The sequence below is a fragment of the Ambystoma mexicanum genome, chromosome 7q (genome assembly GCF_040938575.1).
Source record: "Ambystoma mexicanum isolate Mex_15411 chromosome 7q, UKY_AmexF1_1, whole genome shotgun sequence".
Classification (NCBI taxonomy): Eukaryota; Metazoa; Chordata; class Amphibia; order Caudata; family Ambystomatidae; genus Ambystoma; species Ambystoma mexicanum.
Genome location: NC_090941.1, coordinates 1,003,191,385 through 1,003,219,162, shown reverse-complemented (window position 1 = coordinate 1,003,219,162; position 27,778 = coordinate 1,003,191,385). Strand labels below are relative to the sequence as shown.

Sequence of the window (27,778 nt, the reverse complement as noted above, 5' to 3'; positions counted from 1 at the left end):
TGCCAGATATACCTTGATGGTACCAATCTGGAGCCCCAGATTTGCCAGATGTAATAGAAGGATAACACCATTGGTGTATTACATGAGAAAGGGTCTACATTCTGATCTCTACACCACCCACAGAACTTATTCCAGCAACAGGAGGTATAAAGATTTGGTTGCTGGCCTTCTAGCCAAAAGCAAAATCTCCATTACGTCGTCCAGGAGGTCCCAATCCTTGTATCTCAGCCTCTCAGAAACCATGCATGAAGGCCTGATATCCGGATGGAGAACCAGACCCTCCTCTTGCGAGAGAAGATCCTCTGTTTGAGGAAGATGACATCGTAGGGCAGATGGACAGGTCCAGAAGGCACGGGTACCACGTCCTCCTGGCCCAGTCCGGGGCAACTAGGATCATGGATTTCCTGAACCTTCTCAACCTCCTGATTACGTGAGGAATGACAAGGATTGGAGGAAAAGTTTATAGAAGTGGAAACTCCCAGTCCACCCCAAATGCATCTCCTAGAGCTCCTCTCGGGGGAAATTCCCTTGAGCAGTACAGTTCGCACTTCCTGTTGGCACTGGTCGCGAACAGATCCACTTGAGGGGTTCCCCAAAGGGCGAAGATCTCCTGAAGGACTTCCTGAGGTAGTTACCACTCTGTCGGCTAGTTAGCAGACTGTGCTCTGCCGGCTTAGAGCGTCCGCCGTCGTGTTCTTCTGTCTGGCTAGGTGAACTGCTGATAGAGAGATTTCTGCTTGTATTGCCCAAAACCAGAGCTGCTTTGCCTCTCTGCACAGTGGTAGTGACCCTACACCACCTCTCTTGTTGAGTTAGTACATGGCCACTGTGTTGTCCATCATGATCAGGACATTCCTTCCCCGTACAGAGAGCAGATAGGCCTTCAGCGCTAGTCTGATTGCCCTCAGCTCTAAAAGGTTCATATGTAGTTTGGACTCCGATGGAGACCAATGACCGATGATGGTCAAATAATTGTCATGGGGTCCCCACCCCGTGAGTGAGGCGTCTGTCACTACTGTTATCTCCAGCATTGGTTGCCAAAACGGTTTTCCTTTCAAGCGGTTTTCTCGATAGGCCCACCACTGAAGATCCAGTGAGACTCTGTCTGGAAATTATAGGAGATCTGATATCTTTCCTGAGAATTGTGACCCCTGTGTCCTGAGAACCCGTTGGAGAGATCTCATTCTCAGGCAAGCCTCTGGCACCAAAAAAATGCAGGATGCCGTGAGGCTGAGCAACCTCAGAAAATCAAAGGCCGGTAGATGTTGGGCATTCTGGAATTTGGTCACCATATGCAGAATTTCTTGAGCACTCACCTCTGGTGGCAAGGTTTTGTCCAGGGATGCATCCAGGACTGCTCAGATGAAAGTCTTTGTGATGGTATCATGTGGGACTTCTTGAAGTTGAGGGAGAAGCCCAGCCTGTGGAGGGAGTGACAGGTGGAGCAGAGATGTTCCAGGGCCTGTTCCGGGGAACTGGCCCTGATCAGCCAATCGTCTAGGTAGGAGTAGACATGAATCCCCCCCCCTCTCTTGAGACTCACTGCCACAACCGCCATTAACTTGGTGAAAACCCTTGGGCCGGAGGTCACCCCAAATGGCAAAACCAGAAACTGATTGTGAGAACCGCCAACGGCGAACCTCGGGTAGTGTCTGTGCTTGTGATGGATCGGCACATGAAAGTAAGCATCCTGGAGGTCCAATGATACCATCCAATCATGAAGCTGGAGGGCCTGAAGGATCTGGCAAAGGGTTACCATCAAGAACTTGTCCTTCCCGAGGAACTTGTTCAAGTCCAAGATGGGTCTCAATCCTCCGTCCTTCTTTGGAATTAGAAAATATGGAGAGTACTAACCCTTGTGCCTATCCACTACAGGTACTGGTTCTATAGCACCTTTCTCTGGCAGGGTTAAAATCTCCTGCATAAGGAGTGGATCTGGAATCTTCAGAGTTGTTCCCCGGTGAATGACTGAGGTTTTTGCAGGAAAAGTAGGCAGTAACCTTGGGCAACTGTTTCCAATGCCCAAGCATCTGAAGTAATAGCCTGCCATTCTGTCAGATGCTACGACAACCTGCCTCCTACTGCAGTCTTGTGTACGAAGACCTCAGAGAGGTTATGGAGCGGCTGACGCAGCAGCTGAAGGTAAGGCAGCCGCTGTTTTCTGTTGCGGTCTTAGCACCTCTCTGTTATGAATGCACACAATACTTTACTGTTTAACAATCATAAGTGTCCCGTGTAAGGAAAACATAGAAACAAAGTTCTCTCACCTGGGGATTTGGAGCTGAATAGCAGCTACGGATGTAGAAAACAAAGGTACCCAGATGGAGATGTTCTAGCTTCAGATGACTATTAGAATTCCCCCCGAGAAACACCCAAAGACCCGGCACAAAGGCCAGGGAAAGGGGAGGTTCCCAGGGAAACCATCCTGGGGAATAAAACCCTGTGGAGCTGCTAGTGAGCGTAGACTCCTGGAAACGTCCCGTGGAGGTAGATTACGCTATCCCGGGAGTATGGTGATGAATAGGTGTGTCTTTAAAGGATAGGATCCAGGGCAGAAGAATCAGATTGGCAAAAGGGAAATAGTGAAACAAAGTGATTAGAAATGATTCTGCCTAGTACTGGAAAAGACACTTCTAGAAACGGAACCCTTACCAAGGGATCTGATTGTAGTAAGACTTAGAAATGAGAGTAACCGACTATCCGGTATGATCTGAAAGACTGGATGAACTGGAAGGTGTAGAACAAGGGGAAATGATGAACAAAACACTCAAGAGTAATTGGAAACAACCTAACCTCTAAGAGGGGAGTAGAGAACAATAGTTACCCTGAATAAACGGGGACCCCTTCAAGCTTGATGAGTGACTGTGGTTCAGAAGGGATGAGCGTACAGGGTGTTGTGTCTGGGAGACGAAGACAAACTGTAAGTCCGCAGGACAAGAAACAACAATTCTTATAAATGTTTCAGAAGAAAAGGGTGCCTACCAAAGGAAACCCTAGTAACCAACACCGGTCGAAGGCGGATGTTGGAAACAAATTCTCTCAAGGAGAGTGGCTTGGGCGGCTCTAAAAGAACCCCAGAACGGGAAGGCAACAAAGCGTCCTAAAGTAAACACATATAAACACAACAAAGATCAATTAGTTTCAATAGAAAAGTGGCAATAAAAATATATGCCCCAAAGGTAAGTCTGAGTAGAAAGAGGAACAGAATTCCCTGACACAGACTCACGTAGAGTTCGCGTCCTTGTCTGGGAGAAGCAGACAGATAAAGCTGTCGGCGCGTTGGCCTGGAAACGTTGCAAGGCATTCTGGGGTGCGGCGACTAGACTGCTGCACATACTGCAGTGGACTGCACGAGCCGCCATGTTGGGTTCAGGCATCGCGTTAGGATTAACGCCGATAGTCGTGACACTCTTCCCCCATCCACCACAGGGGAATCGTTTATGTCCTCTTTGAGCTGGCTGTCCTCTTCCCCCTTCCCCTTCCGAATGCGGAATGATAGCGAAAGACCTAACCCTCTAGGGCGTAGCTGTGGGGCAGTCTGGAGTTGGCGTTATTGCGGCTCCTAGAGATGTTGCTGCCACCTTGGATGTTTGCAATTTCTCCAAACTCAGCTTTATTACTAAATAAATGCGTGTCGTCAAAGGGCATGTTGAGAAGTCTGGATTGTACGTCTGGGGAAAATCCTGAATTCTCGCAACCGAGCAAATCTGCGAATCACTGTACTAGCTGCCATGGCTCTGCTGATGCTGTCTGGAAGGACTCGCACATAGCGTCCTTCCCATCTTTGACAATGTTAAGGAAACCGTCTCTCTCCTCCCCCTCAGGGATATGATCAGCCGCCATTGAATTGCACTCCCAAAGGGTTTGTGTAAATCTAGCTAGCGTGCACGTAGCATTGGCAGATTTTAAAGCCATACTGCCGGCAGAGAAAAACCTTCTTGGCCATGGCGACATAACATTTGTTCTCTCTATCCTGCGGGATCGTAGCATAGGCATTTTGTCTACCTGAGGAAATGGCTGCTTGTACAACCAGACATTCTGGTGTATGGTGTTTGGAGAGGTAAAAAAAAAAAGAAAAAAAAAAAAAAAAAAGTCCGAACTAGAGGCTCTGTATTTGGCTATTAGTTTTTTTATGAACAGCTGGGATAACCTCTGGTGTTTCCCAATTTGAAGCCACTCTCCATTGCAAAGCCTAATGGAAAGGGACAATTGGGTCCTCCTGTGGCCCTTTGCCTAATATATCTGCAAGATCATCCTGTTAAACAGGCATGGGTCTTGACCATCCCATATATTCCATGACCCTCGTCATTAGTTGTCTGTATGTTACTTCAGCATGGTCTCCAGCGTCTGCCTTTCCAAAATCAATCTCAGGAGGATTATCAATGCCACTAGCCTCAAAGATATTTTTTTAAATTCTTCATGCAAGAATTCTCTGATATAAGTTCCTCAGCACTGATGGTGTCCCATATTGCAACCCAAAGGGTCTTTCTTTCTCAGAGGGCTCCTCTGCATCTTCGTAAATTGAAGAGAGGGATTTAAAGTAGACTGCTCGTGGTAGGGGTGTATACGTCCTTTCAAATGAAGTAGGCATTATGGCAGTCATCACAGGAGCCGAAACCGTTGAAATTGTCGACGTCGATGGCCTTGACAAATGCTTTGATGGCTTCGATGTTTTCAGCGATAGCGCTGAAGGCTTCGGCGATAACGTTTAATTGTGTCGAAGGGATTGATACATGTGTCACCAAGGAGGTTGACACTGGAGGAGACGATGGTATCTGCGTCGATGATGCACTTTTTTCAGTCCTGTAACAGACGTTACCTTCGACGTTGTTTTTTTAGTCTTTGAGGAGACTTTCTCTCGACTCGTGGGATGAGATCGCTCTCGAGGAGATTCGGCAGCCGGGTCCGAAAACGCATTACTTTTGTGCTTCTGAATTCTTTCGAATAGAGCATCACCTCTAGGTGTTGTCGAGGGGTCAAGGCCGCGTTCTCGAAAAACCTTCAGCATACAGAGTCTAAACTCTCCCACTGTGCCAGTGTACTAGATTTGGAAGGGCAAACAACCAGTTCAGGTGAAATGGACGACGAGGTGGATGGCGACCTATGGCACCTCCTTTTTCCATGCCTCGAAGTCGAGGAGTGGTGCAAACCGGAGAGAGGAGTGGACGACGCTGAAGACAGCCATTTTGCGTCAAAAGTGATGAATTTTCAAAGAAAACTCAAGAAGATTCAAAGATTTCGATCCGGAACTAGGCGTTCTGCATTCTGAAGCTGTGAAGCGCGGACAAACAGAACTGAGACCAACCAGGCGCTGCGCGTGCTATATGTACCTGCAGTGACGTTAACGTCGAGACAGAGGCCTCCGAGGGACATCACTCGACCAGGCATCGACGAACAGCACCTCCTGATGAAAAAGGTTTGAGGCAGCAAGCTGGATATTGGAAATATCAAAGATAAGGAATACGTGGAAGGACACAATCAATTCAAAATATGTATTATAATACATTACCTACATATTTACAGGCAGTATTTATTTTCTGTCTTTAAAATGTATAACATTGTTGGTGACTTCACCAGCATAAAGTTAGGGGACAAAGTTTAGTTTTGTTTATTAATCAATTTTAATAAAATAGTCAATCAAAACCAAACATTAAGCCCAAAAACACCCAGATTCTTGTCCCTTAATTTTGAGGTCCCAGAATGTTTGGGTGGGACTGAGTAAATGGGGCGAATGGGGGGGGGGTTTGGGGCGCATGGGATTGAGCTTTGGTAGAATTTGAAATCCAACATAAGCATGGAGACAATTTTGAATATACTAGTGGCAGATTGAAAAAACCCTTTTCGTGCAAATAGCTTGTTCTAGCATCTATTAAGCAACAAGAAAGACATATGAGAGTTTCAAATGAATGCTGGAAATAAAGATCAGAATGAGGGAAATTATTTTTCCAGTGAAAAGAAATAACATCTTTTCAAGTCTGTTCAAAGCTGAATGACTGGGTTTTACGAAAATAACAAAAGGTGTCCAAAATATATATTTTAATAGCACCCAATACCTGTGTCGTCTGAATCACTGTAAGATCATTAATGCAGCTGAAACCTGCGCCCATGGCAGACCGGAGCCCCGCAGTCCCAAAGGTCAGTCTGTGACATAGGCGATCACGCAGTTCCTTATTTTTACCATCCAGCAGTAGATTTTCAATCTGGGCTCTTGTTTTAGGATTCTGGGGAGGGAAAAAAGTAAAATACTAATTTGATTTTTGCACAGAATAAGCTCAGAAAACGTGTCAGTGCATATGCCACATACTCCACTTAGTCCTTAGTTTTACAAATAGTTGCGCCTCTCCTTGAGCAGTGAAGGACAGGAACAATGAATGAAAGGTTACTAAAATGTTGATGTTCTGGCAATGGGCAGGGCCGGGTCAAGAACAGAGTGGTTAAACTGACCACGCATCTGACATTTATGTGAACATTTGTTTTAAACTAGTAGTAAGTATACCAATGACAAATGGCTTCAGTACATTTGGTAATATTAAGGAAGGACAATATGCAATAGCTACATGTGTATCCATTTATAGTGGGGCATTGGATGAGTTTTCACGGGTTTCACTACTGTAGCTGGTTTAAATTGCCAAACGCGCTAGGAAAGCTAACCAATTGCAGTCCTTTTGAAATGAGGGCACCCCTCTATTGTTCAAACAGTAAAGTTTGCCATTGATGTTCAGGTGCTGCTTGCTTGGTGCCCAGGCACAAGGCCCTACATATCAAAGCGTCCAGTCTTACAGCCTGGTTAAAAAACAGACATATTGATCCCATGCATACACAAATCACAGAATCGCATTTTATTTAGGTGATTTATGGCGCACATGTGAGGTTCAGTTTTCTGCCATGCAATTCTGTAGGTTTCCTAATTAAATTGGCACTTGTAGAGCACAGCTAGCTATTGATATGATATGGCATTTATAACGCGCCTGTACACAAGTGTGTCTAGGCGCGATAAGACAAGGAGGGGGAAGGAACAAGTTACTAACCTGTAACTGTTGTTCTCCAGCATGAGTCTGGCATGGATTTACATGCTCATGAATATTCCCCATCGTCAGGCCGGGAATCCTCGGTATAGAAAAAATCAGTATCAGTTTCGTTTCTGATCTGTCTTTCTCAGTAGTAACCAATCACTGGTCTCTGGGTCATACTGCCCCCAGCCAATGACTGCCCTCTCCCTAAGCCCCGCCCCTGGCAGCCATCCTCAGATTTGGTAGCACGTGAAGTGGCAGTATGACCAAGTGAAGAGCCGCAGAGGGGTAGGCGGGAGGGTTCGCATGTAAATCCATGCCAGACCCATGCTGGAGAACAACAGTTACAGGTAAGTAACTTGTTCCTTCTCCAGCATGGGGTCTGGCATGGATTCACATGCTCATGAATATAAGAATACATAGCAGTATACACATGCACAACCACGGGAGGTGGCAAAAGGGTCAATATCAAGCAATACAACAACTCAACATTAAGCAACTCTTACCTCCTCATCAGGCTCACCTTAGGCGAACAGGTTGCGCAGCACTGCCTGGCCGACTCTGGACTCCGCCCTGGAATCCCGGTCGACGCAGTAGAATCTCGTGAAGGTGTGCGTCGACCTCCATGTAGCAGCCCTGCAGATGTCGAGCAAGGGGCACACCAGACAGGAACGCCGTAGTAGCAGCGATCGCTCTGGTCGAATGGGCCCTCGGACGGCCTGGCAACCGTTGGTTTGCCAACCGGTGATAGTGCATGATGCAGCAGGAGAGCCATCTGGAAATGGAAGTCTTCGAGAGAGCCTTCCCTTGATTCACAGGTCCAAAGTTCACAAACAGCTGTGATGTCTTCCGAACACTCTTCGTGCGGTCCACGTAGAACTTCAGTGCTCTAGCTACATCCAGCGAGTGCAGAGTCCTCTCAGCCGGCGATGGGAAGAAAACTGGCAACACCAAGGGCTCATTGAGGTGGAAGTCCGACGGCACCTTCGGCATGAACGATGGGTGCGTCCTCAGCACCACCCTCGTGTCGTGAAAAGTCAAGTATGGAGGCTTGCAAGACAGGGCCTGGATCTCTCCCACTCGTCGTGCAGAGGTGATGGCCACGAGGAATGCTGTCTTCCACGACAGAAACTTCAACGGCACTGAATGCATAGGCTCGAATGGGGCCCCCCATGAGCCTAGTCAGCACCACATTGAGCTCCCACGCCGGGGCAGGAGCCTTCATCGGCGGGAATGATCGGAACAGTCCTTTCATAAATTCTTTCACCAGTCGAGACCACAAGGACGCCCGTCCTGTAGTTCTGGTGTAACGTGAGACGGCAGCCAGATGTACCTTGATGGAAGCGTGAGACAGGCCAGCCTTGGCCAAGGACAATAGGTACGGCAATACTTGAGGGGCCGTAATCCGCAGAGGGTTAATCTTCTGTGCACGGCACCAGACAGAGAACCCCTTCCATTTGTGTCCGTAGCACTTGAGAGTTGAGGATGCCCTGGCCTTCGCAAGAACCTCTCTGCAGTCAGCCGGGATGTCGTATCCTCCAAACTCTAGTGCTGCAGGAGCCAGGCCTGCAAGTTCAGCGACTCTGGTTCGTGATGAAGAATGGCGCCTCCTCTCTGGAGAGAAGATCCGCGTCCGTCGGCAGCTTGACTGGTGTGGACGCTGACAAGTCCAGAAGGTCCGGGAACCAGATCTGCCTCGGCCACGCCAGTGCGACGAGGATCCTCCTGCACTGGGACCTCTTGAACTGGTTGACGAGCCGGAGTAGCAACGGCAACGGTGGGAACGCATAAAAGGAACAGGCCGTCCCAAGGGAACGAGAAAGCATCGCCCATGCTCCCAGGTTGGGGAAACCTGCTGGCGAACCTCTGGCACTTGGAGTTCGCCGCCGTCGCGAAGAGATCGATCTGGGGTTCGCCCCATCGTCGGAAGAGTCGGTCCACTTGATCCTGGCGCAGCTCTCTTCTGAGTGAGTCGGCGATGGTGTTTTTTATCCCTGCCAGATGAAAGGGTACCAGAAACATCCCTTGGGCGACGGCCCAATGTCACAGATCATGGGCTTCCTTGGATAGGGCAGGGGATCTGGTTCCGCCCTGCTTCCGAATGTAAAACATTGTGGTGGTGTTGTCGGAGAAGATCCTCACCACCTTGCCCTTGAGGGACGGAAGGAAGGACCTGAGGGCCCAGAACATGGCACGGAGCTCCAAGATGTTGATGTGGAGAGTCTTCTCCTCCGGGAGACAAAGGTCTCTCGCGTGGAGACCCCCAGTGTGCGCTCCCCAACCTTCCAGGGAGGCATCCGTCGTCACTGTCACCTGGTGGGCCGGGGCTAGGAAACCTGTTCCCGCCGTCAGATGAGAGCGGGCACCCCACCATCGTATCGCCTGACGGAACGCTTCGTCGAGCGGGATCCTGCCCTTGGAGCTGCCAGTCGTCTGGATCCGAAGTCTGCAGTGGCGCACCAGATAAATGCAGGAGGACATCATTCCGAGGAGGGACTTGATAGACCTCACTCCGGCCACGACCGTGGCCAGCAAACGTTGCACCTTTCCCAGGATGGTCCTTATCCTTTCCTCCGACGGTGAGGCCCGCTGCGCCACTGTGTCGAGCTGTGCTCCCAGAAACAGGGCGACTTGCGACGGGACCAGGTGGGATTTTGGAAAGTTGATGGAGAACCCCAGGTCCGTGAGCAGCTGGACGGTCTTCGCAGTGTGTTCCACGGCGAGCTCCCTTGTCCTTGCCCGTATGAGCCAGTCGTCCAGGTAGGGGTAGACGTAGATTCCCTGCAGGCGCAGCCGCGCCGCCAACGGTGCTAGGCACTTGAACACCCTGGGTGCCGATTTTAATCCGAACGGGAGGGCCTTGAACTGGTAGTGCCGCCCTTTGACCACGAACCTGAGGAACTTTCGGTGTCTCTTTAGAATAGGCATGTGGAAGTATGCATCCTCCAAGTCCAACGACGACAGGAAATCGCCCTCCTCCAGCTGTCCCAGCACGTGCTGGAGGGTGACCATCCGGAACTTCTGTGCCTTGATGTATTTGTTCAGTCGTCGCAGGTTCAGGATGGGACGCCATCCTCCTGTCTTCTTCTTTACGAGGAAGTATCTTGAGTAAACTCCGGAGCCCCGAAGCCTCTTTGGAACAAGCTCGATGGCACCTTTCCTGAGCATCGCCCTTACTTCCAACAGCAGTTGAGGGATGTGATTTTCCTTCCTGGCCACGGGAGGAATGCGGGGCCAGCTCTTGTGGAACTAGAGGGCGTGCCCTAGGGCCAGGGCGTCCAGCACCCAACGGTCAGTGGAGATGGACTCCCACACGCCGACGAACTTCGTCAGCCAGCCTCCCACCGGGGCGCTTCGGCGGGGGCCCGACCCGACGGTCGGTTCAATCTTGCTTGGAGGCCGCTTTGCCTCCTTGACCACCTTGGCGACAAAGGCGGGATCCACCTGATTTGCAGCGTCCCCTGTAGGCCTCCTGCGACGAAGATCTTGCCGCTTGACGGTACGTAGAGGAACTGCTGCCGGCTCCCTTGAACGCACCCTGTCTGCCTCCGGAGCTCCGAAAGGACGGCCGTCGCTGTTGGAGCACACCCAGTGCACGGGCCGTCTCCGTGTCCATCTTGATCGCCTGAAGGGACTCATCAACCGCCTTGCCAAAAAGGTTGTTCCCATCGAAGGGCATGTCAAAACCTTGGTCTGTACGTCCTGGCGGAAATACGTCGCCTTGAGCCATCCTCGTCGTCTCAGGCAAACGCCATTGCCCAACTGACGGAAACCGGTGTCGGCGATGTCCGTAGCCGCCGTAATGGCGTGGTCTGAGGCAATCTCACCTTCCTGTAAGATTTCCAGGGCCTCAGTCCTCTTGGCGTCCGGAAGGCAATCCAACAGAGGGGCGATCTTGAACCATAACTCCCTGTCGTAGCGGGCTACGATGGCCAGGGCATTGGCCGCCTTGATGGTCGTCGCTGCAGATGAGATGACCCGTCGTCCCATCGCATCCAGCTTCCTACCCTCGCCGTCCGGCTGGGAGGTTGAAGTTGAGGCCGATGGCCCCCCCGCTTTTTTCTTGGCCGCCACCGAAACGACCGAATCCGGGGTAGGTAGCGTCCTAAGGCACAAGGGGGCAGCGTCGGGGACCCGGTACTTCTTCTCGTACCGGTCCATCTTCGCAGGCGCCGTGGCAGGGTTCTTGAGGAGGGCGAGCCCCTCATCCCAGATGTCATCAAGAAGCGGTACGGCGAGGACCGTCTTCCTTTTAGCCTTGCGCCATTGGTAAAGGGACCCTTCCTTCTTCTTTTCTTCGGGGCAGAGCTGGAAGAGCTCGGATGCCCTGGAAATCATAGCATGGAAGGATCCAATCTCGTCGGGCGGGGACGCATGGGCAGGGTGCGATAGGGGACACGTCCCGTCGTCGCCTCCGTCGTCATCCGTACCCGTCGTAGTCGTGTCCATGCCTGTATCATCCCCGTGGGTAGTGGACCGGGGGGAAGGCAGAGAAGGCCGCAGAGGCGGGAGAGGAGGCCTAGGATGCGTCCTCCTCCTCTTAAGTGGTGGGCTCTCCGAAGGTCCTGGCTCCGGTTCCCCCGTCGGGTCTGGCTCAGGTACCTCCGTCGGGGGAAGGGGCAACCTAGTCCTTATCTCTGAGCATAAGGACTGGATGGCTGACAAAATGATCGCCAATGAGTCCTGCGGCGCCGGAAACGACGGGAGCGAGGGCTCTTGAGGAGCCTCGTCTGCGTGACCGTCGCGCTCGTCGTCGCCCTCGTTAGGATCCCTCCCGATGGGCTAGGCCTCCTCCACGACTTGGATGAGGTCCTCTTCAGAGGTCGTGTCCGTATCCACGACGGCAACCAACCCCTCCCCCACCCTTTCCAACGAGGACTTTGTGGGGGTCTTCTCGGTGGGCCTGAAAGATGACTCCCTCCGCGGTGGCAGGGAGACTCTGGTACCTGAGGGTGCCTCTACTGGTGTAGCCTCCACAGGCTGAGCCAGGGCTGCGGCGACATCCTCAATCGAGGTCTTAGCAGGGTGAATCAAGGCCAACGTCATCTTCTGTACGCCTGGGGCCTTCAATCTGGGGGGAGAGCCCGAGCCTCGCTCCCCCTCTGCCGGAATCTTCGAGATCGACCGGGGCTTCTCCAGAAGCTTCGCCGGGTTCTCGGACTTCCTCTTACCCGAGCCAGAGCGTTGGCTCGTGGTCGATGGCGCCGGGGAGGATGCGCCCTGCCTGGCAGCCAAGGAGCCCGACCTTTCGGCGCTCCCGGTGCCCACAGACTCGCGGTGCTTAGCCTTTTGTTGGGCCCCCGTCGCCAGAGCACCCTCACAGGACTTAGAAGACCACTCAGACTTCTTTTTCTTCTTCTCGCCTGGCGGGCTCTTACCTTCCAACCAGTTGGCGAGACGGAGGTGGCGATCCTTCATGGTCCGCTCCGACATGTTCCCACAAAACGTGCAGTCCTTTTCCTTGTGCGTCTTGTCCTCATGGAGACAGTAGAGGCATAACGAATGCTCGTCCTCCTTGAAAACGTTCTGAACCTGGCATCCAGGGCAGGTCTTGAACAGCCTCCTGGGCGTCGAGCTCCCTTTCTCCTGGGCCATGTCCGGGGTAGGCCTCGGAACTTCTGGAATCCTCCAAAAGCATACCTCGACAAAATCTTCACCCTTGAGGGGCGTAGAAACTCCGAAACGGATCCCCGTTGATCGGAAGTAGAAACTGTGGAGCTTGAGGCTCTATTTAACCGAAAAAATGAGAAAATCTCCTGAAAAAAGCGTGAAAACGCAGCAAAAGCTCGAGAGCTACAGCACGAGGACTCCCAACACTTGAACGTGCGGTAAAAATCTGAGGATGGCTGCCAGGGGCGGGGCTTAGGGAGAGGGCAGTCATTGGCTGGGGGCAGTATGACCCAGAGACCAGCGATTGGTTACTACTGAGAAAGACAGATCAGAAACGAAACTGATACTGATTTTTTCTATACCGTGGATTCCCGGCCTCCGACGGGAATATTCATGAGCATGTGAATCCATGCCAGACCCCATGCTGGAGAAAAAGAGGGAGCACAAAACAATCTTACTAGGCCTTGTGTCATTCAGATTGCTTAGGTGCAGGGAAGGGGAGAAGTGCTGGGGGTGGGGGGGCAGAAGTGCAGGTCATCAAAAAGTGCAGTCAACTGGTGGCTCATAAGTGCAGAGTGAAGGGCCTGTAGGGTTACAGATACAGACCACAAGTATTGGGGGAGCCAAGAGGCAGTGTGAGGTGCAACTGGACATGCAGGGACCTGGGCCCAAGTTCATAGGGTGGCCAGGTGACCAGTACGTGGAGCAGATGGGTTATCAGCAGGGGAGAGGAAGAGAGATAGCAGAAGCTAAGAGGAAGGTCTTGAGTTTCTTCTGGAACAAGAGGTGGTTCTGCTCAGGTTAGAGAGGCAGGAAGGTTGTTCCAGATGGAGACACCAGCCGAAGATCGAGATCTGCCCCCAACTCTCAGCGACTGACCCTCAGAGTTGGAGGTGGATGAACAGAGAGCTCGAGAAAGGAGATGCTTAGGAAGAGAGAGTTTGAGATAGTGCGGCCGCAGGCCCCAGAAAGCATTGCGGACGATAAAGAGGGTCTTTAACTTGATTCTTGCCGCCACTGGCAGCCAGTGAAGAGATTTCAGAACTGGAGAGATACAGTCCCTGGGCTTGAGGCCCAGGACAAGTCTCACAGTCCTGTTCTGGATAAGTTGTAGAGGACGGAGAGTAGAGGCAGGAAGATTTAGAAAGACTGTTGTAGTAGTCCAACCTAGAGAGGACCAGGGCTCTGGAGAGGGTGAGCTTTTGGGGGAAATTGAGGAAAGGAAGATTAACTCAGAGGAGGTACAGCTGATAGTTTGACTTAGAGACGTGAGCTGGTGTTCCGATGAGGAGGATCTCCGTCCTTGCTGGCATTAAGGCAGAGATCATTGGTGGCACACCACTCTTGAATTGCGGACAGACAGACTGGAATGAGAGCGGGAGTAGAGGCGGCCGAGGGAGCCTGAAAGAGAGCTGGGTGTCATCTACATAACACTGAAAGTTGGAGCAGAGAGCAGTGATGCAGTGGGCAAGAGGTGCCAGGTATTGGTTGAACAGCCAGGGAGAAAGGTTAGGCCCCTGGGGAACACCACAGGTAGAGCGAGGGATAGAAGAGAGGAAGGACCCCAGCTGGATCAGGTCAGCTAGGCCAAGGTCTGATCAGTGATACCCAGGTTATAACTGAGGCGATTGAACAGGATGGCATGGTTGACCGTATCAAAAGCAGAAAGCAGAAGAAACATCGAGGAGAATGAGGACAGAAGGAAGGTTAGAGAGCAGGTCTTCACAGGTGTTCAGAGAGCATCTTCCGTGCTTCTGGCCGCTCTGAAGCCAGACTGGTGGTTGTGGAGACAACCAACAGATTCGGTGTGCAGATCAAGCTGGGAGATTGCTAGCTTTTCCAACAGTTTGCCCAGGAAAGGAGTGATGGAGATCGGGCGATAGTTAGCCAGAGAGGATCGGCAGAGGGCTTCTTTAGGAGGGGGTGCTTAAGTGGGGAAGGGAAGGTTCCAGTGGCAAAAGAATGATTGCAGAAATCGGCCAAGGCTGGTGCAAGGATGTCGATGTGGTCCTTGATGGTTCTGGATGAACAGGGAAAAACCTGTTTTGAGGAGACTTTCATAGATGGAACTCGTATAGAAACAAAATAACAGACGAGAGAAGAAGGATGGAGGAATCCATCAAAAGGATAACCAACAAAAGCGCTATGATGAACCACCAAGACCTGCCAAAAAACATTCTAATGGATGAAATTAAAATTACTATCATACAACCAGAAAAAGCAGGAGATGACAAACTCTCTAGTTCTATGAGAGACAACCTCAGGACGGAACAAGCTAGGTGGAATTGGCTAGCCCAATCCATCAACTGTAACTAAAAAAACTAATGTCAAAATAGTCCATTGAACGAAGCTATAGCATTGGGATCGGTGGAATACACGTGGCTTTATTACAACGCATACCCAAAGGAACTTCAAGATTTAGATATAATATGTCTACAAGAGACATGGATGCTAACTTTACCTAGTCCCGTCAACTATGAACTTGCTTTCAACCCAGCAATAAAACAACCTAAAAGGAAGACCCAAGGCTGGTTTACCAACATTATTAAAAACCGGGGGAAACATGCATGTAATTTCTTCTGTAATTTCTTCTGTAATCCCGTCTCCCTACAATCAGGTCTCACAGATAGGAATAAACTCCGCCCGCGCTAAAATACTAAATAGACAACACATAATCAACGTCTATTGGCAGCACAAAGCCACGGACAAAACAGCATTTTTGGATCTGCTATGCAGAATAATTGATGCAATCAATGTGGCGGACAAAGATGCTGCAATCATCCTATGTGGGGACCTGAACATGGACTGTGTTCTCTTTGATCAAAAGAAAGAAAATAAAACAGAAAGGAAAAGAAACAACCTCTATCTAATTAACCTTGCATGGTCCGAGGAGATGGGAATAAGGAACATGATATTATTGAACGGCAATGTGACTGGTGATATCCCTGCGAAACAAACTTGGGAGCGCGGCCAAAGCAAATCCAATCTAGATTACTTCTATGCTTCAGTGACCATATTGAGCGCTGTAACAACACTAAAAGTCATACCTATGACACAAAGTGATCACAATCTAGTTACAATAGCATTGGAAAAGACTCAAGGTGAGAAAACCGATGCATAGAAGAATCCATTAATTGTTGTCCCTGGAAGACATAGGGTTCGGCTTGATGAGCGCAAAATGATTACAGCCAGTAAGAAAGCCGGGAAAGCTGACTTCTGGTCGGAAATCAAAAGATGTAAGATTTCCTATACTGCTTGGCTAGCCTCACATTAACAACATTCTGCAACAAGATGCTGAGGATATGCTAAGACTTATGGCAAACAGAGAGGCGAGCAGATTCTGGGCCGCAATAAATAACGTGGAGGCACCTCAAGGAGCGCTCCTCTCGAGCTCTGTAACTGAAAGCAGGTGGATTAAGCACTTCACTGAACTATTCAGAAAGCACAAACAAACATCATATATGCAACCCGACAATTTGAACGAGTGGCACCTCAATATCACCAAAGAGGACATTCTCCTAAATCTAAGCTCTTCCAGAGCCCCTGGCCCCGATGGCCTAACGAACATACTCCTCAAAAAACATCCAGAGGCATGGGCTGAACTTTGCTACAATCTCTTCCAGAAAATTCAAAAACAAAAAAAGAGAATGCCAAAGTCTTGGAAGACGGCAGTGATAGTGGCGGTGTTCAAAAAAGGTGACCACGCAGGGCCTAAAAACTTTAGACCAATAGTACTGCTTGATGCGATTAGGAAGGTTTTTGCCACACAGCTGCTCAAACAACTCAGGACCTAGATCATAGAAACCGGAATGTATGACATCCGTCAAACTGGCTTTGTTAAGGGTGTTGGATGCTCCCTAAACCTATTGATGATCAAGTTGTTAAAGATGGAAGCCATAAAGAAAAGAACAAAAGTTTATGTCGCATTTGTAGGCTTGGCATACGCATTTGACAGTGTGGATCGCCAGTTACTTTGGTCCAAGATGATGCTAAATAATTGCCCGACCCATTTGCTGATTGCCATTCAGGAACTATACTCAGAAACTACCATTAAAATCAGCCTGGACCTGGCAGGCTCCTTATCTGCTCCAATAAAAACAGCAAGAGGATTAAAGCAGGGTTGCCCACTAGGGGCAACACTATTCAACTTGCTGACTGCCGATGTAGATAACAACCTAAATGAAGGCAGGTCTTTCCCCCCCAAAGATCAACGGTCACAAACTAGGACTCATGGTGTACACCGATGACATGGTCCTACTGGATCAAACACCAATCGGCCTATAAAGGAAACTGACTGTCTTGAAGTGATACACAGAGAAAAATGGCTTAGTGATCGATGCCAGTAAAACCGAGATTCTGGTGCTGCAAAATCTAAGAGGAGTGAATAAAAAAAAACACACGCAAGTGTAAGTGGTCAATTGGAGGTGAACCAATCGCTTGCGTAAACCAAGTGCAATACCTAGAAGTAACAATAGATTCTAAACTAACAGACGAACCAATGGTACAGAGAATAAACCTGAAGTATGGCAAATTCAGCCTAAAGCCGGCAATGGAGTTCTATAGAACAAAAGCAATTCCATCTCTGGTATTTGGTGCCGAAACAATGTTAGGTTGCTCAGTTAAAACTTGGATGTGGTGTGAGAATATCTTCTGGTCCAGGATTCTTCAATTTCCGAAAGGAGCACCTGTCACTTGTCTGCGATATGAACTAGGACTGTTAATAATTAACGCCAGAATACAATGGAACACTAACTCTGTACAGGAAAGTTTTGGGGGTTGATGCCTTACCACAATTCAAAATACTAAACTCATCGACTGAAACAAAAATAGATTCAATCTTTGCCCAGTGGAAAAAAAAACTGCAAAAACCTCCTATGTCAACTTGAAACAAATTCTGAAACTCTGGTGCAAAATCCAAACAAAGTGAAGAAGTAGTTATAGGAACTCGATTGGTGTGACACTTCTGCCCAAAGAGCGATTTACAGGCGTACAAAAAACACTCTGCTCGAGGCAATGGCCTGTAACAAGCTCCCAAAATATCTTGAAAGATTCCCCTTTAACATCAAAAGGAAAAGATTTATCCTGCTCCGTTTGAATTTATTCCACACTAAAGAAGTATTAAATCTTTGGAAGAGAGCTGAAATAACTAACAACCTACACAGTTTCTGTGCGAATGCTGAAGAAACTTTGAAACATCTGATCTTAAACTGCACAAGCCTATAACAGCTACAATCCACACAATTGGAAAAAGTTAATATCTTAAAGATATGTCGGAATACTGGAGAAGTATGGAGCTTAATGCACGAAGGAACACACAGACAACTAACGTTTGCCTTAACACCCTACTTGGAAGAACTAGCAAAAAGACTAGATGCCAGTGTAAAGGACTCGAAGTGAGAGGGACTGCACATTTAGAAAAGAAATCACTAAGTAATGCGATGTAAATGAGATTGCGGAATACCTAAGAATGGACTTGTCCTTTTTCTTTCTCCCTTTCTTTTTAAAAATTTGTAATGAACTAATAAAAACAAAAAAAGTATAGAAACGTTGTCAGGGGTGAACAAGGGAAAGGACGAGAAGGGGGAGGAGGAGAGGCTGTCGCAGGTGGGCCAGGAGTGGAGGAGAAGGAGGAGAAGAGGAAGAGAGGGTGGACAGGATGTCCTGAGTTTTAGTGATTAAATGAGAAGCCAAGGCCGTACAGAGCGCCTGGGAGGGAACAGGAGAGGTAGAGACTGCAGCAGGATTGGCCAGTTCCTTGTAGATTTTAAAGAGTTCGTCTGGGTTGTTAGATGCCGTAGAGACACGGGCTTGCATGTGTGCTCCTTCTTGGCGAGGACAGAGTCTGTACTGCCTTTGGAGCAGGCAGCAGGCCAGTTTGTCAGAGGGTACACCTGTTGCACCCCACTTCCTCTCAGCCACCCTGCACTTAAATTACATTGTTCACTATATCGCAAGAGATGGCTAATACGAACGAATTAAGAATCCTCTCCTGGAACATCCAGGGGATGAACTCACCGAGAAAACGCAGATCAGCTGAACACCGCCTGGGTCATCTATCCGGAGACATTGTCCTATTGCAAGAAAAGCATCTACTATCGGAAGACGAACACTGCATAAAATTCAAGAGATTCAAGCAATCTTTCTTCGCCTCATCTGGATCGAAGAAAAGGGGAGTAGCAATTCTACTCAGTGACAAAATCCCACTGTCCAACATCACAATAAGGAGAGATCCAGAGGGCCGGTACCTTCTACTCCAAGGCCTCTTCGAGGAACTTCCCGTCACGATGGTTTCAATTTACAGCCCCAACACCTCCCCAAAGTAGCTTCCTCAGGGAAATCCTCCCAACCATCTTAGCCTTCCGTGAAGGTCACTTATTCATCGGTGGCGATTTCAATGCTATTCCGAACCCACAGCTAGATAAAACGCTTCCCCCCACGAGTGCAAACTACACGCAGGCCCTGGCCTTAGCCAATCTATTTAGAGAAATAGAGACCGTAGATGTCTGGAGACTACACAATGATACCTTAAGAGACTGCACACACTACTCCAACGTCCACAAGGGATATTCAAGAATTGACTTTATTCTAATCCCTGGCATCCTTTATCCATGTGTCAACAACGCAGAAAGCCACACATGCATGATCTCCGACCATGCTCCAGTGTCCATGAACCTAGCCATTTCAGGCCAAAAAAACCCATCCAGAGGTATTGGAAGCTAAATGACTCACTCCTACGAGACATCAGCATAAGGGCTGAAGTGGAGGACTCAATATCCAAATACTTCAAGGAAAACACCACGCAAACATCTCCCATCAGCATAATCTGGGACGCAATGAAGGCGGTGGTCAGAAGCCTACTGATCGGGGCAGGAGCGGAACAAAGAAGGGTCTCAAACATAGCTACAGCCAAGCCTGAAAAAGTAGTACTCTTTCATGAATCACAGCTAAAAGTCCAATACTCTAGAAAAGCCGAACGAGCCCTGAGGAAGGCGAAGACCGCCCTGGAAATGCATTGTGCCGACCGGACAGCCAAATCCCTAGCATATACAAAACAGTTCTATTATAATAAAGGGAACAAAGCAAACAGGATACTAGTGCAGAAGCTAAGGGCGATCCGTAGTCGAAATAACATACTGAAGCCACAAGGGGAAAATGGAAAGCTGCTTTTCTCTGAGACGGACAAAATCAATGAATTGATGATACCATAAATCCATAATGACCAGCGAGCCTACGAACCTAGAGGACCTACCAGAATATCTGAGGGCGCTACCACCCCGCAACCCATCTCAACTAGAACACCTGGAAGCTCCTATTGCAGACGAAGAAGTCATCAAAACCCTCAAATCCTCCGCTCCGGGACCAGATGGCCTGACCGCAAACTTCTACAGGAAATTCACCAGAGTGCTGGCACCCCAGCCATCCGCCTTATTCAACTCCTTATCCACGAGAACAGTCACGAAATCCATGGCCGAATCAATCACGGTCCTACTACACAAACCTGGGAAGGACCCCGAACTGCCTGATTCCTACTGTCCGATATCACTCTTGAACAATGACGGAAACATTTTCGCCAAAGTGTTAGCCAGAAGGCTAGGCCAGGTCCGCCCAGGCTTAATCGACCAAGATCAGACAGGGTTCATTCCTGGTAGAGGGACTCACGACAACATTCGACGAATGATAAACTTAATTGAGTGCGCCCACAAATCAAAAATAGGGATGGCGGTAATCTCATAGATGCCCACAAAGCCTTCGACCGAGTGGACTGGGGCTATATCCAGACGGTCCTTCAGCACTTTGGCTTCGGCCCCAACTTCATCTCATGGGTCATGGCCAACTATCAAATCCCCACCACACAACACCGAATTAACGGCACCAGGTCAGATCACATACATATCTCAAGAGGCACCAGACAGGGCTGCCCATTATCGCCCCTAGTTTTCGCTCAGTCCAGAGAATCCTTCAAAGGCCAGAATCAGACAACACGAGGGCGTAAAGGGAATTCAGGTGGGTGACCATGAGTGCAAGATCGCACTATATGCCGATGATGTGCTACTGACTGCGACAAACCTTTCAACTTCCCTGGGGGCACTATGGAAAGAGATCGAGGAGTTTGGGGCCCCATCGGGATTCAGGGTTAACCTGTCCAAATCCTCAGCACTACCCATCAACCTCTCTCACCAGGATAGGGTTCTTCTCACCCCACTCTCACCAATCCCCTGGGCCAATGATGCAATTGAATATCTCAGGGTCCAGATCACTAAAAACCCAACGCGTATGTACTCAAAAAACATCCCACAATTAATCAGTGACCTGCAGGATGACCTCAAAAGGTGGAAGCAGCAAGAAATCTACTGGTTTGGGCGAATTACCGCAGTTAAAATGAACTTGATCCCCAGATGGCTATACCAATGTGCAGCACTACCATTACAGATCCCGACCCCTGCCATACGGGCTCTACAAAAGAAAATACTAGAATTTGTCAGGGGGGGGGGGTTGGGGGGGGGGGAGAGCCCCAGATCAACAAACAAATTATGCTGAAGGGGAAATTACAGGGGGGGTTGGGAGTCCCTGACTTAGCCAGATACTCACTCGCCGGTCAACTATCCCACGCATTCTCCTGGGTGCAAGAAGTAGACCCCCCCCCCAAAATGGCGACAAATCGAAGAGACCTGGTGCCCGGTCCCACTACATGATCTCCCATACCTCCCACCTATAAAACCACAAGCAAACGCTGGGCCCCTATCTGCCACGACTATTACAACCCAATGCTGGGAAACCGCAGTGCGGAAATGGGGGGTACGGGGCGTCCTTGGTCCCATGTGCCCCATATGGAACAACCCTGAATTCACACCAGGAAACCCTCCACGGGATTTCCATTCCTGGATAGCAGGGGGCCTGGTGAAAACTGGCGACTTTCTGGAAAAAGGTTTGCCCATCACATTCGATAGGTGCAAAATAAAATTCGGAGTGGGTGAGCGGGAAAGATTCCGTTACACTCAAATCAGGCACTGGATGTCACACAGGAGAACGAGATAAATGTTCCAGAGAACCAACAGCACTGGAACTCACGTTATCATCACCAACTAGCAGAGGCAGAATATCCACTATATACCGACTTCTAGACAGGTTTGACCCTGCAAAGAAAGAAAGATATATGACAGAATGGGAAAAAGACATCGGACGGGAATTAGCAGTAGAAGACTGGGGGAAAATATGGGCTAGATTGCGCAAAAGCTTGCAATGCATCACGAACAAGGAAGGGGGTTATAAACTGTGCTATAGATACTATATCACCCCTACAGAACTCCACAAGGCCAATCCTGAAATTCCCGACACATGCTGGCGCGGCTGCCCGGTCCCCTGATCTCTATTCCACCTAGTGTGGGCCTGCCCCAAGGCAGAGGTATACTGGAAGGAAGTCCTGAAACACATCAAAAAAATATCCGGTCTCTCCATCCCCTGGGACCCAGGAATTGTCCTTCTAGGCGAAACCGGAGACGGCTCATTTCCGAGCTCAGGCCAAATTCCTCCTCTATGCAATCACCTACTCCTAGCCGCGAAAATTGCAATGGCCCGACTATGGAAAGACGAAAATGGCCCATCGATCGCCCTATGGTGGGCCAAATGTTGGGAGATAGCAGTAGCGGAAAGAATCACAGCAATACGTTCAGACTCCCTGAATAGAACTCTGAATATATGGGACCCATTCTTGGATTACACGGCCAAATTCCCAGCCCTCACCAGGAGACCCCCACTCACAAGGTGGCTTCAATGTAGCCCACTTTACTGAGCCCCAAGTGGCCCCCAAACATGCCGGAATCTATTCGGACAACCATCCGGGACCAAGATGACCCATCTGCAACAGCCAGGGAATCGGCATTTCTCCCGCCCCCAACCTACAAACACTTCAAGAGACTCCTATCTATGCTCTATCTGATAATTATTGCATTGTTGTAACGAATATACTATTTTGTAAAAATCAATAAAATGTTATGAGAAATTACGTTGTTCAGTGAAAGCACAGATCACCATGCATTCCTCTCTTGCCCTCGGGGCTCACAGCTCCTTTTATCTGTTCACTCCAAGTCCAAAGGGGCTAATGGAGAGAGAGAGTGCAGCAGTAATCGTCTCCTCTAATCTTAAAAGTGCCAAAGGGTTGTGTGGGAGTTCTAGGCAAGAAAAGTTCTTCCCTTTTCAAATAATTGCAAACCAAATGTAATCTGGATCATACTTTTATTAAGCTTGCTATATCCTGTCTCGAAGAGACTAGCATGTGTTAAATATATTTTTTTTAAAGACTATCCTTCCATTCCATTCTAAAAAAAATATAAATTGTCACATAATTCAGATTAGTCCATCTAAATCACATAATGTAAGCTATATTTCATTTTGTTGAGGAAAGGAGGTCATATTGACGGGTGAACACTTATGAAAATGTACATGATCACATGGCCAAATGCTTTTGATGCCAAGCCTAGTTATGTGACCTGCTAATTGCATAATCTGTGCAACTGGTGCTCATCCCATCATCTGATCCCAAACTCCTTGACATTCTATCTTATCACGCTTCTGCTTTATACCAGTTACCCTGAAAGTGAGATGACTGCAAAACTACAATATTACACCTAGTTTGCCCAGTTCGCTGCCTGCTCTGCCATGCACTCTGCTTAATCCCTTAGTTTCATTCCTCTTACATAATGAATACACAAAGCTAACTAGATGTTTACGCAAAGCAGTGATCAATAGTTCCATCCAGTCTGTACATCTACAGAGCTACTGCAATACCATACATTGAGGTTAGCCTCCAGAGCTTGCGTTTCTCTACGATTAGGACAGCATTATATATATTAGCAGCTGTGGGAGGGAGCTGGCCAATCCGGAGATGGAAATGCAAGCATAATCTGCAAGTAGCTGCCTGCATTTCATGCCAGGCCACTGCGCCTCTGCCCAGCCGTCACCCTGTCCATGGAGGCAGTGCCCAAGGCCGACTCTCCACTTGGAGTGCCACACTTCGACGCCCTGCCCACACACCACCTTGCTCACCTGCAGGTACTGGAAATAGTTATTTCCAATCGCAGAAATATGGGTAATTTCTATTTTACAGAATCATGAATTGCACAAAGCCTTGTTCCCTTAACAAACAAAAAAGCATCATCAGCACCCCAGATGGTGGCTCTGAATGCTAGTAGCGATAAATACCACTTTCATGGAATCGTGGGGCTGGAATGCTGCGCTTGTGCTTACCTGACTCAGGTTTGAGGACCATTACCGGCCCTAACATACCCCCGAAAGTGGTACTTAACACTAAAAATTTGTAATGAACTAATAAAAGCTGCTGCTTTCCCAGACGCTGTGTGGAAACGCCGATCACTATATTGCAATTGCTACTATATAGTGGAGCTGGTGAAATCACCCGAGCATAGATTTTCTATAATTAACTGCAAATAATTTATAACCAAGCCTCCAGAAGCCTTGGAAAAAGAGCTTCATTGCTCAAAACACGTGTCGGCTGTTTTTTCCTTGGATTAAATATTGCTTAAACAAGCTTCTTTAGATTTGTGTTGATGTGTGCGCAATTTAGGGAAGCAAACCATTCCTTAACAATTTTATTAATGTAGCCATCTGGCAGGGTGTCTACACACTTGCTCCTTTTGCAGCCCTTATCAGCTCTTCTAATTCAGTGTCAAGGCGCCTAACCTCATCTATCCAATACTGCCAAACTTCCTTAAAATACTATATTGAAAAACGTTGTCATCAATGACAGGCAAGGGCCATCTTGTCCACCTGATGTTGACGATTACACTGCCTGCAGGCTATGACTGTCCTTTGACATTGTGACCTTTTTCGATTATGAAACTTTTGAACTTCTCCTTACACACCAAATGATGGATCAAGCATACAATATACGGGACAATGCCCTGTGCAATACTGACTGCACCCAGCTGCACAGAACCTTTTAAATCATATTTATTTGTTTCCATTCATGCATCTAACCTTTTATATTTTACTGACTCTCCTCTCACTAAAGTCTTACTTCAGTGGTACACAGAAATGCTGTAATGCTGTAGTCTTGCTCATTTTATGTCTTGGATACAAATACCTTCTGGTGACATTTAAACTATTAGTACAAAATTGCTAATCAAATAGGCGTTGCTAATCAAGAACATTTAAATTAGCAAACTCAGCGAATCAATTTTTGAAAACTAATTTATGCCTCACAATCTACAAAGACAGTTTTATTTTGGTCCATTATTTCAATGCATCAGTTTTAGTTCAGGCTAAAAACGCCACCTTTAAGCCAAACCTATTGCATTAGAGTACAGATAAGGAGAAATGGCATATGCGGGGTTGGAGAGGCGGACACACAGCTTGTAGGTGTTGTTTGCCTGCCCCTCTGGCCATCATCACCTCTTCACAGGAACTGTAGCGCTCGATTTAATCAAGCATTACCATCAAACTTTGCACTCCAAGTGCCTGTCAGTGTTTTTTCAAAGCAGTCTTCTGAGAGTGAATGACTTAATTGGCGCTATAAACGTGCTACTGATGTAATACAAATCTCTTAACCAGGTCCGCCTTCAGAAACTCGAATTATAAGCACTATGCATGTCCTTCATTGAAGTCCTGTTTAACACAAGCTCTGGCAAAGTCAACAGTTTTGGCTTGTGTATACTTATTAGGCAGTTGCCAGGCACTGCTATTAGATGGCCAGATACTCGCAGCATTTTGCACCTGCTACCATCAATGGTCACTTAATACCACTACAGCAGTGCCTGGCAAGTGCATTTCCCATGCCTCCACAAAAGTGTTGGTATTGCCAATGCTTGCTTAAGATGGTTGTTCTCGTTCATTTTTTTCTCCCAAAATATAAATCCCTATATAGCAGCTAGATGTTTTTTAAATCTTGGCATATTAGTCAGTTCAATTTCTATATAATGGAATTAGAATGAACCTTTAACTCTAGATAAGTACATTTTTAATAAATGCAGCAGTATCTGCTAAAGACACAAGTAGACGTTGCAGTTATTTTACTTATCTGCCCAGGTGGCTCTTCCAAAGTCAGTCAAAAAGACATGTACAAGCAAATCATTCCTTGTGGGGTGGTTATTGTAAAGACTTGAGGGGGGCGTCTGTACTCCTGCTCTCTATATGGCCGAGGTGAGACACAGAGGACCCCAGCCAAGATTCTCTATTATTGGTAACGTAGTCGAGCAATCGAGGCCTAGCTTCTCAGGAGGTGATGCAGGCTGGTTCTTAAGTACAGTGTAGTCCCCAAGCCCCCACAAAGGAATGTCCACCAACTGTATTAGTTAAAACACAGTCTTTATATAATTAAGGTTCAAGGTTATATACACAATCACAATAACTAACTTTGTGCTCAGTAAATCTACAATGGCAAATATCTACAGTTCTAAGTGGTACAACAATTATTATTAGATTGCATTAAAGTTGGTTAAATGTCACACAAATCACTTAATAAAGGTAACAAACAATAGACATAGAAAAGCAGTTGGTTAGAACAATAGGCAGAATACTGGCCTCTCCCGTTAAACACAGTTCTGTGTTGAGATCCGCCCATCTGGGCAACCTGTAAAGTAAAGATATATCAAAAGCCCAGTCCATGTATTGTTCTATAAGTCTCAGTCATTGTGTCAAACAGCAGAAACCAGACAGCCACAACAAGAAGTGTATATTGGTCACACACTCAATTCACCCAGGTCTCACCCACAGGGTGTACCCACAACATACAGTCACTGGGAAGGCTCCAGCCAGTCTGGCCTGGACTTCACAACAACACCATATATGGAACTTCCATCCAACAGCCCGTCAGGGCTTCCCAGGACTTTGGGAAAACAAGGTAACAGGCAATAGAAAGCAAGGGGCCATCTTGTTTCCTATCAGGAATCAACTGATTCCAATGGCAGGGCCTGGATATCCCAAAATGGAGGATACTCAGAACACCTATCAAATTCAGCATGGAGCTGCCACCAGCCCATACCCTGTTCTGTGGGCCACAAACAGGTGCCCAAAAACATACACTAGGTGCACAGGGTTGCACCCCCACCCATGGGTGTCACCAAAAACAGGAAGAGCTGCACTGCCAGGAGTCCCACATGGACTCCTGGGCAGAAAACAATACAGAACACAAATGAAAAAGGACTACAGGACAAGGACAGGGAGGCCCTGTCCCTCCAATGCATTTCCAGCATCACAGTTATGAAGAACCAAAAGAAACAGCTGAGGAGAGGTAGGCAATCATCCAGAAGAGATGTGGTCTATCCATGAAGGCAATCCAGTATAACATTCCAAGAGATATGGCAAAATAAATCCACCTATCAGGTGTCACCCACCATCCTCACAATGTTTGCACCTGAAAATTGGACTGTGCAGAAAACAAAACATTATTCACATTGTCAAAATGTGTATAGACTCACATGCTAAAATTATTCCCAATCAGGTTGGGAATCCCAAGTGTATAACATATGTCAAAGCATTACATTGCATACAAACATAGAAGAAAAAATGAACGTATTGCCCAAACCCTCGGTTTTGGTCCTTTTAGACCTGCCAAGGAGGTGGACAAGCTTTAGCTCCGCCCAAGGCAGCCATCTTCAGATTCGAACCCTCAGTTATGAGACTCAACATTCCGGGAGCTGCAGCCTCGGCACGAAGACCGGTGGGTGGCATGTGAATCTATTAAAAGAAATCTTATAACGCTGTTGATCCAGAGTTACAGGTAAGAAACACATTCTTTGTCAGCATTTGGATCCTTCATAACTGCACATGATTGAATAGAGCACCAAGCAGTAACAGTATGCATATGGCCATATTACTTGCATAAATATATATACACAGAGACATGCGCATGCAAGACTAATGTTAGCAACAGTGGTGGGGGGGGGGAGGCTGCATGTACCTTTCGAAAATTGATGCAATAGCCCTGCTTGGCCAATCGCCGATTCGGTTTTCATCAAGGCAATAGTACTTGGTAAAGGTCTGGAGAGACTTTCACATTGCCGCTGTACAGATTTTGCATAAGGATATGCTTGCATGAAATCCTGCCATTGCAGCTGTGACTCAGGTTGAGTGCGCCTTCACCGGGCCTGCAGCCCAACATCTCATGACAATGGGTAATACAGGAAACTGGAAGGCCACCAGCT

The 27,778-nt window shown here is 48.1% G+C and overlaps 1 protein-coding gene across 1 annotated transcript in view; it reads right to left on the bottom strand.

The window, feature by feature from the left end:
• PGM2L1 (phosphoglucomutase 2 like 1) overlaps window positions 1-27,778 on the bottom strand; it is a 1,482,539-nt gene that overhangs the window by 1,269,228 nt on the left and 185,533 nt on the right. Inside the window, exon 2 of the mRNA XM_069640198.1 lies at window positions 6,054-6,221. Coding sequence (XP_069496299.1) covers window positions 6,054-6,221 — 168 coding nt within the window. The remainder of the gene's footprint in view (window positions 1-6,053; window positions 6,222-27,778) is intronic.